This window comes from Atta colombica, unplaced genomic scaffold, assembly GCF_001594045.1.
Source record: "Atta colombica isolate Treedump-2 unplaced genomic scaffold, Acol1.0 scaffold233, whole genome shotgun sequence".
Lineage (NCBI taxonomy): Eukaryota > Metazoa > Arthropoda > Insecta > Hymenoptera > Formicidae > Atta > Atta colombica.
The window spans coordinates 1,766,322-1,779,129 of NW_017259331.1; the positions used below are offsets into that span (position 1 = coordinate 1,766,322).

Consider the following 12,808-nt stretch of genomic DNA (forward strand, 5'->3'; position numbering starts at 1 on the left):
TTTAATTATTATCAACGGAAACTCGCGAGAAGATCGCGCGAGTGAAGACGATAAGGGTGCGTTCGTCCAGTTCGTTTTCTTAATTGCCACAGACTCGGGAAATTATTCTATGTGCATTTAATGAGGAAGAATTTACGTTTCTTAGTGGCGAGACTAATGACTCCTACGTGTCAAATTACTCTGAGAAGTAAATATCACGTCACGGTAGCCCAGGGCAGCTCCTTGCGGATTATTATTTGCCTGGAAAACGAAGCATATGGAGATTCTTGGATAAATTAATGCAAATTTCGAGTCAGAAGTTAATAATTGAATCTCATCAAAATCTAAACTAATGTCTGATATAATCGTGTGTGATTATTTCTGAATGGAATTATGACGATCTCTCTCACTGCGAAATATTCGACGCACTTACATTAAATGAAGAATTAGTAGATGTTATGCAGAAATTCAAGAGGCTAATAATGAATTATATAAAAACTTTTTTTCTGAAATGTGTAGACTGTTTAAATACTAGCCGAATATTTAAACATATATAAATATATATTTATTTAATACAAGAACCATTAATTTGATTTAACTATCATCTTTTTACTTAGTAATATTTATTTACATTAAGTAAATGTTAAGTTAGCACTATTCGAACAAATATTTATTAAAATTTAGTACATTTTTTCTCAGTCTACAGTGTATCTACTTATGATTAGACTATATATTTTGTTGAGCTATTAAGATTTACATTTTTTTAAGGTAAACTTAACTCTAATATTCTGGTATTTTAAATGTTTGTTAAAAAAGATTGCATTTATCGCACGATCATCTTTCTTGATTTTTAGAATTCCGCATTGCCAATTTTTGAAAGTTGTTTTAGATTTTCATAGGTTGCTTCTTAATACGACATATAATATAAAATGAGGTAAGAAACGATTCGTGAGGGGATAGAATATAATTGGAGACATCACCGTTATTATTATTTTATATTGTCATCTAAAGAATCCTTCCCTATCATTCGTTTTTATCGAACGCGAAATCTGTCGCTTACGATTGCTCGCATGAGCAAGTGGCTAGGAATCACCGAAGATGTTCTTACGCCCACCATCATACGACGACGAGAATCGCTTCTATAGGTGCAAATATCGTACCATCTACGAGTGAACCGAAGACAACTTTCGCCCTCCAAGGCTGAGAAGATTCTTCGCGGCATAGAGCTCATCGTGGTGCGCATAATAGAAACGGACGAAGGAACGGTCATTGAAAAATATAATGCTCAATTCGTTAATTGCCCTGTTACGAGACACGTACGTGCGTTGATGTCGAAAGCCTTTAATGACTAATAGATATCAACAGAATAGATAGAAACAGAACTAAATAAGTTTAATCTATAATGGATTTTATAGGATACATGTTCACTAAACATTCTAGCGAATTTGCTGGTCGTATATTTATATAGCCTTTGTCAAGAGACATTTAAAGTCATCTACGTTACTGAAAATAATAAGATTGTGTTTTTTATGTAAATTTTGAATATGTAAATCAAGATGAATCGTACTATTCTGATAAAAAAATCCTTATCTTAAAATGTTTTTACATGTAAGAATTTGAATATTTTATAAAATAACAATAAAACAAAGGCTTAGAGCCAAGTTAGATCTTAATGCAGGATTAATTACAAAAACATAAGTTTATTAAAACAAACATTCGACCCCTATTTAATATTTAAGCGTGAAGAAATATACGATGAATGAATTCGAATAAAATGTAGATACGTTACAACGCATGGTAGTCATCAAACGTCTATCTTATAAAATGACCTTAAAAACGCAACGGTTCTGAATTGCACTCTCAAACTGACAAATGAACCAATTCTAATATTGTCTGTTAACTGATAGTGCAATATCTAAGAGATATCTAACATTTATGGAAAAATTGAGATCTTGAGACCCAGAACTCATCTCATTGATAAAGACAATCTGAAGAAAATCTAATCTGATTTATGATATTACACTACCACGTTTATATATTAAATAATGCTTACAATCATCCATAACGAAATTATACATATGATGTTGAATTTATATTTTATTACGTTTACCTAAATCATCATATGTATTGGCAAATTATTGTTTTTCAAATGAGTCGTTGATTTCAAATTGTATCAATTTCAGCATTGAGAATGATCCAATAGGGATCGAAACGTTTGTTTTAATAAACTTATGTTTTCGTAATTAATCTAGCAATCTAAGATCTAGTTTGACCCTTGTTTTATTGTTAATTTTATAAATTACTTAAGTCTATTGTCTTTTACTATTTGAATATTTTAAATTTGTGAAAATTTTGAAAAAAGTACCCTTTTTCAAAATTTATAAGTTTTTCTTAGAAATTATAGAATGAGAAATCTTAAAACATTTCAGAATTTACGAAGAATATACAAAGAATTCTAAAAGATTTTCTTATGCAATACTTCTAAAAAGTGTTCTAATTCATATAAAAAAATCTGAGAAATTTTCTAAAAGATTATTATAAAATTATACAAAAATTCTGAAAAATTATATAAAAAATTCTAAGAAAAATTTTTCTTAGCAGGGTAGCGAAAAAATTAAAATATCTTTACAAATTTGTTTATCGAAAGAAATTGTCAAATTGGATATATAAAAATCAATGTTTGGAAAATAAACATCTATCGAGATGCAAATGTTAATTTCTTCGCTGTAAATACTGCGAGATCGAGGATAATTTTGCACGATGTTCTTTAGATTTAAATTTTAAAGCTATCGTGAATTTTTTTTCGTCTCATACATATACGTACTCACACAACGTATTACACCGGCAGTGCGCTGCAAGACAGGCTAAATTGCGAAATTTCAATTGTCGAGGTACGACCTCGATCTTCGTGCAACGGCGGCAAGTGAATTGGGCCACGTGATTCTTTTGCTCGTAGATAACTCCTTTGCATGTTCTATGCCGCGTACCCATCTTAGCTTCAACCTACGGAAGTGACCTTATCTCATCGAAGAATCGAGTGCTACAATTCCACTTGCAACGAAACCTTCTCTCTGATCGCAAACGATTTCTATTCATACGTGAGTCAATTCGTTCTAATTAGTTGCTAACTGTCCGGGATTATGTGCCTCTAATATCAGAGAAATCTGTAATGAGAAAGTTTAACTTTGAAGTTCCGAAATACTAGAAGTTCTATGTTTCGACAAAGATATCTAAATGCCACTGAAGAATTCTCTAAGTCTGTGCAATTTTCGCGCAATTATCCGGCAAATTTCGCTCAGCTATTTCAAATATCTAACATCCCTAGAATGTACATAGTTTCGAATAGCAGAACGATCTGCGAGGCCGTTCATGGTGATTTAAATGTTCTAAACAAGATTCTCGCTGTTCCGTCCGCCGTAATTCCTTGGATTACTGCTGGAATGCAACCGAGCACTCCTTCGATGCACCCTCCAACGAGTGCAATGAGTCGCGATCTCGCGCTGGCAAAGGCCACCTAACGACCGGTCACGCCGAACTTACGCTAACAGACGAGACATTCAAAGAGCATTCCTATCGAAGATTAATTTAGAAGAAACACGAACAATGCAGAAGCAAAATATTTACATTTTTATATATGAAATCTGTAAGAAAATAAAAGCAGAATTAAAAAAAATCTTCTATTATAAAATTAAATTGATCAATAGTTGCATTTAGCAGAATATTTATTTTCATAACTGTTGAAAGTTTTCTTCTCTGAGATAAGACTATTCCTCTTGATCTACAAGTATAATTCAATCGATGTAAAGAACTTATTAAACTGATTTCTGCTGAAAATGGCCATTTAGTTTTATTAAATTTTATTATTTTTTATTATTTTTTCATGGATGTGTAAAATATGACAATTAAAACTAATTTTCCACAGATCAATAGTAAAAAAATTAAAAAGCGCAACTTAACAATAATTTAATTTACTTTTCTGAAAATAGGAAAATGTTGACTTTAACATTCATTTTCTTGGATCTCTTTAGATTTATAATTTAGAATAAAATTCTTTAATTTTGTGCCACGTATACTGTTAAATCTATACTTACAACGGGAACCAAGTGGATGGAGATTTTGATATGTTTTTTACAAACTGTTCTTGAGCGAAAAAAGAAAATGATACATATTCGATCATTTTAGCCATTGCACATTGGTACATAGTTTCGAAGAAATCGAAGATTTTTTAAATTATATAATTGTAATAATTTGACAAATGTACTACGAAAATATCAATATCTTTATAAATCAGTATCTTTATAATAATAATTATGTTATAATAATAGAAAATTAATTTGTGCAAAGAACTCTCGATGCGAGAGAATGCCATTAAAAACCATTCGATAATTCATCATCAATTTTGTCATCTCAGTTTTCGTACTGATAAAATATGCTTGGTTCTCATCAAAATTGATTCCTGAAAGAAGCTATTTCCATAATGTTAATTAAATCTGCTTTTCTCCAGATATTAGAAAAAGTTTTATTTATTAAGAATTAATATTAATTTTATTAAGATTTATTGTATCTGTAACAAAAATTCGAAAGGTTTTCACAATGCAATAAATATTTTTCTTGTTTTTATGTACATATGTTTTGATTTATGTACATATGTTTACAAAACACAATTAGTTTTCTATTATTATTAACAAATCGATTAATATTAATGAAAAGAAGATTACAAACACATATAACTTTTATTACTTATTACTAATCACAATTTCCAATTTCTAATTTTATCAGAAACTGTAATTATTTTCATTACAATCTTATTTATGCATTCATGTGAATTGAATAACAACAATAATGATAATGATGATAATAATAAATATTTCATAAATAAGTGTTTAATTATATATAATATATATAAGTATATATAAGTTTAATCTATAATATTAATTTGTAATTTCATGAAATTTCCTTACAATCAAAAAGTAATTAAAATTAATAATATTAAATTAAAATGAAATTTATAAAGAAATTGATATTTTCTCATAGAGGAGAACAAAAGCAACAAGAAGATAATAGTTAACATTGTTAATATTTCTTAAACTATACAATAGATATGTGTATGCGTAAAATTTTATGGACAGATCGGCATTGAATCGTTCGTTACAGTGCTAGTTCTCGCGGAACGTGTACGAGCAGAAATTATTTTTTTTATGCATCAAATAAATTTTATTGCGTGCGCAAAATCTAAAATTTTTTTTTTTCTTTATAATCTAATGTATCTAAGATCTAATGTATTATATTATCATAATATGTTTTAATGATTATGTGTTTGCATATTTGGGTTGATTTTTATCTATGTTTTTATTTAAAAAATTTACTATAAATTAGAAAATATTATTAGGGGACAATAGTAACATTAATGCCTGGAGTCAGTTGTAACAATTATCCCCAAACTTACTTGATTTTATTTTAGTATTTTATATTATTTGTATTTTTCTTTATAGAATCCCATTAACAAGAAAACTCAAGACAGATAAAAGAAAAACTGTATAAAAAAAAGTCTTTATACAAATAGACATTTAAAGAAGTTATGAAGTATCAGATATCCATTCGTGCAGCTGCAAGAAAGAGTATGTGTAGTTGTGTTATGTACCTCTAGCAAATGTGATACAATTATCTCTTTCTACTGTATAAACGTTACTATCATCCCCAGGGATTGGAATGATTGTAACAAAATTCCTCATAGTCTTTAAATAAAACTTTTTTTCTAGTTACATAAAAAAAATAAAGAAAAAATTTTATAGTTAAATAAATTCTAGCTAAATAAACTCTACATCTAAAGATACATATCTTTTTAATGTAAATATTATATTTTAACTGTTAAAACATTTCAAAGTCAAAATGTTACTTGTGTTCCCCATCTCCTCTACAGTACATTTTTTAAATTATTACAATAATTATTTAAAAAATTGATTTCTTTGAAACTATCAATAGTCGGATCAATAGCTGAAACGGTCGGACATGTATCGTTTTTTTTTTCATTTAAAAACAGTCTGTGATAGCATATCAAAATCCCCGACACCATCACCTGATGTTCCTCTTGTTAATGTTAAATTTAACTCAATTTAAAGAGCAGTGGCGACTCAAATTGAGTTAAATTTAACAGTGTAATGTAAAAAGTAACAAATAAAATAAAAAAATTAGATTATAAGCTGTATTGAATATAAGTCGAAATAAAATAGATTGTCTAACAGGATTTAAGTTCTAAAAAAATAAATCGTGTGAATAAATGTGTGATAGATAAGAACTATCCATTCAGTGGCGCAATCGCGAATATCCTTTCACACAAAATATAACTACTTTGAAGTTCTATTAGAATAATTGACGCTGACGGGCATCGGCTTCTTTCTTTTATCTCTGTTGAAGGCACATGCGATGTTGTCTATCGCCACACCCTCCACACACGATTCAATGCAAAACGCAACTTTCTTCCATCTATAGACTGATACGAAACTCATCATCTACGAAAACAGTTACGACAGAGCAGTGGAATAGTTAAAGATTCGATGTCATTAAAACGTTCGTGTCACGAACGCTTATCTCTATGCTACTGTATATCTTTTAATGATATTTCCAAGTAATCACAAATAAGAATCGACATGAAATGTTGAATTTAATGACTATCGCGCAATGCTTGCCGATCCGCCTTCTATGCCTATCCTTGACTTGATTTTCCAAAAGGGAATCTCGAGCTACAGAAGCTTTCCGTCTCGAAACTTCTTCCGTCGCGATCAGGCGACATAATAACGGGCACCTACACGTTATTATGCATCGCGCGCGAGAGAAGTCTCTTCAAGAGATGATAATGGCTCCCACTTTCCCGCGCGGCGTGCAGCGGTTTCTCCGACACCCAGCCGCCTACCTACGTGATAGTAAAAACGTGTAAGTTACACGGGAGTCCGCGCACGGTATGTGCATACTGCATACCCACGTATAATACGTGCCATCGTCGCCGCTGGCTGCTTGGCGAACGAGCCCGGTTGCCATAAGTGACGTAACGAGAAAGACGTTACGTTCCGCAGCAGACCCTGTTCACCATTCTCTTCTACGCGATGGAGCCCGGATCCCTTCCCCGTCGTCCCGTAGCTGTACCCGATAGAGCCCCATCCTCCCAGAAGACATCTTCTCCGAACGAGCGATCGAGCCTCTTCTCGGTACAAACATTCTTCACGCTGCTGCAGTCGCGTCCGCGAGTCTGATCGCGCAGGTAACGCGTAGGAGTGCGAACCAAGTCCGAAAAGCTGAGTGAATCCGGAGAAGAGGGTATCCAAAGGACTCGACGAAAAATATGGAGTCCATGAGGCGATATCTCGTTTTAATTTCGGGTACGTGTAATAGGACAGAGTGGAATTTAATCGCTGAAAGTGGACTATAAGAATCGTCAAGCATTAGTCTTTGATGAACTTGCAATTTACTACATTTGGTATCTATCTATTTAAATAAATATCAAAATGTGATAAATTGCAAATTCATTAAAGATTTTTAATTATTGGGTTCCTATGAACAAAATTTGAATCAGAAATTATTTAAATTACTATTAAATAAAATCTTTTGAAATATGTCAAATTAAAGTAATTAATTTTAAAACCGAACTATTTAAAAATTTGGCTCGAAGAATTTGTTCAGTGATAATTTTTTATTTGAAATTTCGCGCGTTCATAAATCAGTAATAATTTCAATTGAAACAATCTTCGTACATGCGAGTATATGAATATCCAATACGCTCTTTTATGTAGATACTCTTAAGTAGGAAGGTGCATTGACATCTATCATTATTTATCTTCACTTGTAAAAAAACGCTGTTCAAATCTTTGCTGTTCAAATCTTTAAACAATCGTACAATTGCAACCTTTAATACCAATCAACGAATCGATCAGGTCGAAAATTTGAAGAATTATATAACAATAAAGGAACATTCTTATAATATAGATTTCATAAATTTATTTTTAGAATAAAAAAATTGCAAACTGCATATCAATATGAGAACACATTCTGATAATGTATTTGTCCATTTTAATTTGTGTATATAATACACAATATATATACATGTTCGATTATATTAAAAAATACATGTAATAAAATAATAATAAATAAAAATAGATATTCGGACGAATTACAATCTATTCTTATCACTTTTTTTTTTATAAATTACGATGCAATTTTTTTTTATTTGATAAATATATCTTACTATTGATTATATAAAGAATATTAGTTCCATAAAATTTAAGAGTATACTATGAATTTCAGTGGGAATATTATGGAGCTGCGTACTAGGTCTCCAACGACCACCACCGAGATACTCTCAGCAATACATGCCGGAAACCTCGTTCTCCTGTCGCAATAAGATTGTTGGTAGCTATTATGCGGACCCTGAGACCGACTGCCAAGTCTTCCATGTTTGTGTCTCTGTGGCTGGTACTATTCAGGATTACAAGTGAGTGTTACATTACAATCTTAATAAGTAAAAATAAATTCTCAATTTTTTATCATCAGCATTTAATAAGCATTTAATGTCATACAGTATACATTAAGCAAAAATACATTTTGAATGGAACATTGAATACGAGGTTAGGAATAGAGCCAATTGCTGAATTCGCAGAATTATTTAATTATTTTTTACTTAGGTTCCTTTGTCCCAACGATACTGCCTTCGATCAAGAGAGTCAAACTTGTGCCGATTGGTATGACGTGGATTGCGAAGCCGCGACTCTCTACTATGCCAGCGATAACTTTGACTTGTATAGAATTGGTTCCGGTCTGGAATCCGTGCATTACGACAGCTTACGCAGTGACGCCGAGCCTCAAGATCATCTTCAGCGCAGCGAAAGCAACGACGCGGTTCGATCCTCCGCGAACGCTGTGAATCGAGTATCTTCGTCCAACTACAACAATCGCGAGGTACTGCGAGGTAGCAGTAGCGGCAATTTGTATAACAGAAACAATAAGGAAGACGAATATGAAGATAAATCGTATAAGGAGGAACAAGACAACAAAAAGAAAGGCGGCATTCGAAAGGTCAGTAGAAAGCAACCGTACACTGGTAATGGTAGTAGCAACTATTCACCAACGTCGACGTCGGCACCAGCCGTGCCTAGTCAGAACACCTACAACGGCAATTATTATAACAGCAATGCGTATAATCAACGATCTACGACATACGCTCCGTCAACGACCGTCCGATCTCAAGAGAACTACAACAAGAATCAGAACACGCAAAGATATAGCGTACCGTCGTCCACATATCGACCTAGCACGACATACCAGGATACATATAACAACTATGAATCACCCAGCACGACTGCCAGAACAACTTCGAACAACGCCTACAACACGAACTTCTACAACGTCTACAATTCAAACTACAATCAACAGAATGCTGGTAATTCCGGTCAACAGAATACTGGCAGTTCCGTTCAAGCCACAACTTTGAAACCGAGCAACTACAATCCGAAAACCAGCTACCAGACTTATCAATTCGCACAGTCCACCACTGTTCAACCGAGTACTATAAATTATCAGACAAGCGATTACACTAATTATCAACAAAGAAACTACAACAACATTCAACGAGGAAGCAGCGCATCAGTTGCGTACCAATCCACCACACCCGCACCTACCGCTTATAATCATAATTACAACAATAATAATAATAATGTTCAGTACAGACCAGCCACATCCACTAGTCAGGACGTTCCTCAAACTACTGCCAAATATTACGCCAACAATTTCGCAAGCAACAGTTATGCACCCACAACTTATAGCCCAGCAACGAAAAAATACGTAAACGTGGACAATACTGTCGCACAGACTGCTTTGAGGAACAATGAAAACAGCCAATATTATGATAAAACGAGTCAAGCGAGTAAGCCTTCCACTCAATATTACGATAGCACGAAAACGCCTAAGAAGGCAACTCAATATAATAATAATTATGATAACGCGAGCAGCGGCAAGTCATATTATATCGAAACAAGCACGGGTAGCTTCAACCTTGCAAGATCTTCCGTGGGAATTGGTTTCAGTCCCGCAAGTATCAATCATCTCGCCGAGTCGCCGAAAACCACGCCGGTACCAAGGTAAACTCAAAGTTAGATTTATCCAAAACTTGACCAAAGGAAGTAACATCCTTAAATTCGTATTTAATTATAAAAATTATAAACAAAGTTTATAGTAAAAAAAAAGCTTGATTAAACTAAGGACTCAATAAGAATGACACTGTAAACTTCGTTCAAGATCAGACAACCTAAGATTTTTTTGAACCCGAATTAATAATCTTTTAGTATTTATGATGAAAAAAATATTTTGATTAAATCAACGAAACTTAGAGAATGACATTTTGAGGACAAACAGAATTTCTGTTTATGATATATAACCAGAAAGTCTATTCGGTTTTATCAAAATGCCATTAGTGAATCCTTTTATTAATTTAATCAGAATATATATTTTTCTGTGTACAAATATATGTATATATATTAAAACGTTACTAATTTAAAATCGAATATTATTTAAAAAAATGTAATCTTATTAAAAAATTAAATATTAAATCTAATATTATTAAAAAAAAAGAATACACGAAGTATATAGAATTTTAAGATTTATTTTTCATCAAAATATTTCCTGTATTCTTGATCGACTTTTTCCATTTTCGTAAAATAATTCTACTTCTAAAACATAGTGTAAGAGAAGAAGATTAATTGCAGCATTCTTTTTCTTGTTGCAGACGGCTTTCTAGCGCTACCACTTATAACCCAAACAACTTCAATTCTAACGCTCAGAGGACCGTTCAATCGACAACGACGCCACGTGGAATTACTTACGTTAGCGGATCCGCGAGACCGTTCACGTCAACGACTAGATTACCTAGCAGCAGTAGTAGCAACAGTGCCAGCAGTACGACAGCACGACCAAAATCGGGCAAAAAGAACGATTATGATTATGCGTATTATGATAGTACGGGTGGCCTGGAATATGACGGAGTCGACCTCGAGCATGTCACGAGCAATAAAGAATCCACGAAAATCGCGAGAAATTAAAATAATCTCGACTCGTTATATATTGCATCAAATCTCTTGAACCTCGATGCCAGTGATGTAAAATTGAAGAGTGTATACCCTGATAGTAAAGCCTGCGAAAACAGATTTTAAGCATAGCCTGCTATCAATTTTTTATTGCAGAAAGGCAATAAATTGTATTCAGAATTTGTATTATCTGACATTGCCAGCAAATTACAGTCAGAAATATGACAAAGCTTGCTAAACATGCTTTGCCAGCAGATTGGTAGTAGAAACTAAACAAAGTCCTGCACATCCTGACGCAGATTGAACAGATTGAAAGCAAAACCTAATCGAGCAAACTCTACTTGATTTCTGCTACCAATCTATTGGTTTAGCTCTTTGTCGACAAATCCACAGCCAAATGCAGACACATGGTGGACGGATGGCTATGGTTTTGTAGTTAATATCTGATCAAGTTTGTTGTCAATTTACTGTCTATCGAGTTTGTTGCTTAAATTGTTAACATTTTGCTATCAGAGTAAATATTTCCCTACCTCTGTAATTTCAGATACAGGTATATTTTTTAAATACTGTATACTTATATCTGAATATATTTTTTGCAATGAAACAAATGTATTCGTAGAAGGGGTTCATTATTTTTGTACTTACTCTAAATTAAAAAAAAATACATTTGATAATATTTCAAATCAGCTCTTCAATGACAATACAATATTCAATAGTACAATATAACCAAACAGAATTATACTATTAATAGCTGAAGCTATTAATTAGCTGAAATTAAATGTACTTTTAAAAGTATCTATAGTTAGATACCGAAAATAAAAGTACCTTTTACATCACTGATCGATAGGAGGAATTTCTTGTTTATATTATTGTTTATTAGTGGCCAGTCATCATCAAAATCGGTTTTCGATTAAACATACTCGCGCAAAGAGATACGAAGAGGAAAGCGATATAAGTATTGAATACCGATTTTGAGAGATAAAAAAAGAAATCGATCGATATTGTTCATTTAAATGCATATATGTTTAATCGAGATTTGACGGCTTGTCGGCCGTTATTAACAATATAATTTGTAGTTCAGTATTCTAGATTAATTGTTTATATATATTTTACGATGCTTAATCCGCGCAGCATTGAGTGTCGATATATCGATATTACATTAAGAAATTCTAGAGAAAAGCAAAGATTATTTCGAATTGTTTTGCCGACATTAATCTTATCCTTTTTATTTTGTTGCGTAAAAAAACCGTTGAGATAATCGATTATTAATAACGCTTATTGTATATTGATTTGATTGTCGAAACGTTAAATTTCTCACATATTTTGTGCATGCATATCGATAAAAGCCTGCATAAAATGTGTTCAGAATAAAGATTGTTTAATTGCGCCTCCCCTGAAATATACGTACTGAGTGTGTATATACACTATAACTATTTTAATTAAGAAAAGCATTAAACAGCATGGTTATTTTATCCTATCCTAACGATAGTTTTTACTTACGTTTTATCTCCTATCACACGCGTATAAAATTAAACTCTTCAACATACACATACGAATACAATTCGTTTATGAAATATAAAGCATTATTTTCAAGGCCGAAGTTATATCTATTAGTAGTTTTTAGTAATATGGTACATATAATTTTCAGACAAATTTTGTATGTAATTCACGAAAACAAATGAACATACGTATAAGTATAAAAACGTATTCCAATGTTATAGTTTCACACTCAAAATGTAACTGATATATATATATATATATAT

At 32.3% G+C, this 12,808-nt stretch overlaps 1 protein-coding gene across 1 annotated transcript; it reads left to right on the forward strand.

Annotated features, from left to right (window-relative positions):
• Positions 1-7,220: 7,220 nt before the first annotated feature.
• Positions 7,221-12,504, forward strand: LOC108688507 (probable serine/threonine-protein kinase clkA). Its single transcript, XM_018194803.1, has 4 exons — positions 7,221-7,352; positions 8,275-8,461; positions 8,652-10,103; positions 10,748-12,504. Exons 1-4 carry the CDS (start codon positions 7,316-7,318, stop codon positions 11,058-11,060), a joined length of 1,989 nt encoding a protein of 662 aa, XP_018050292.1. The 5' UTR covers positions 7,221-7,315; the 3' UTR covers positions 11,061-12,504.
• The last annotated feature ends 304 nt before the right edge of the window (positions 12,505-12,808 follow it).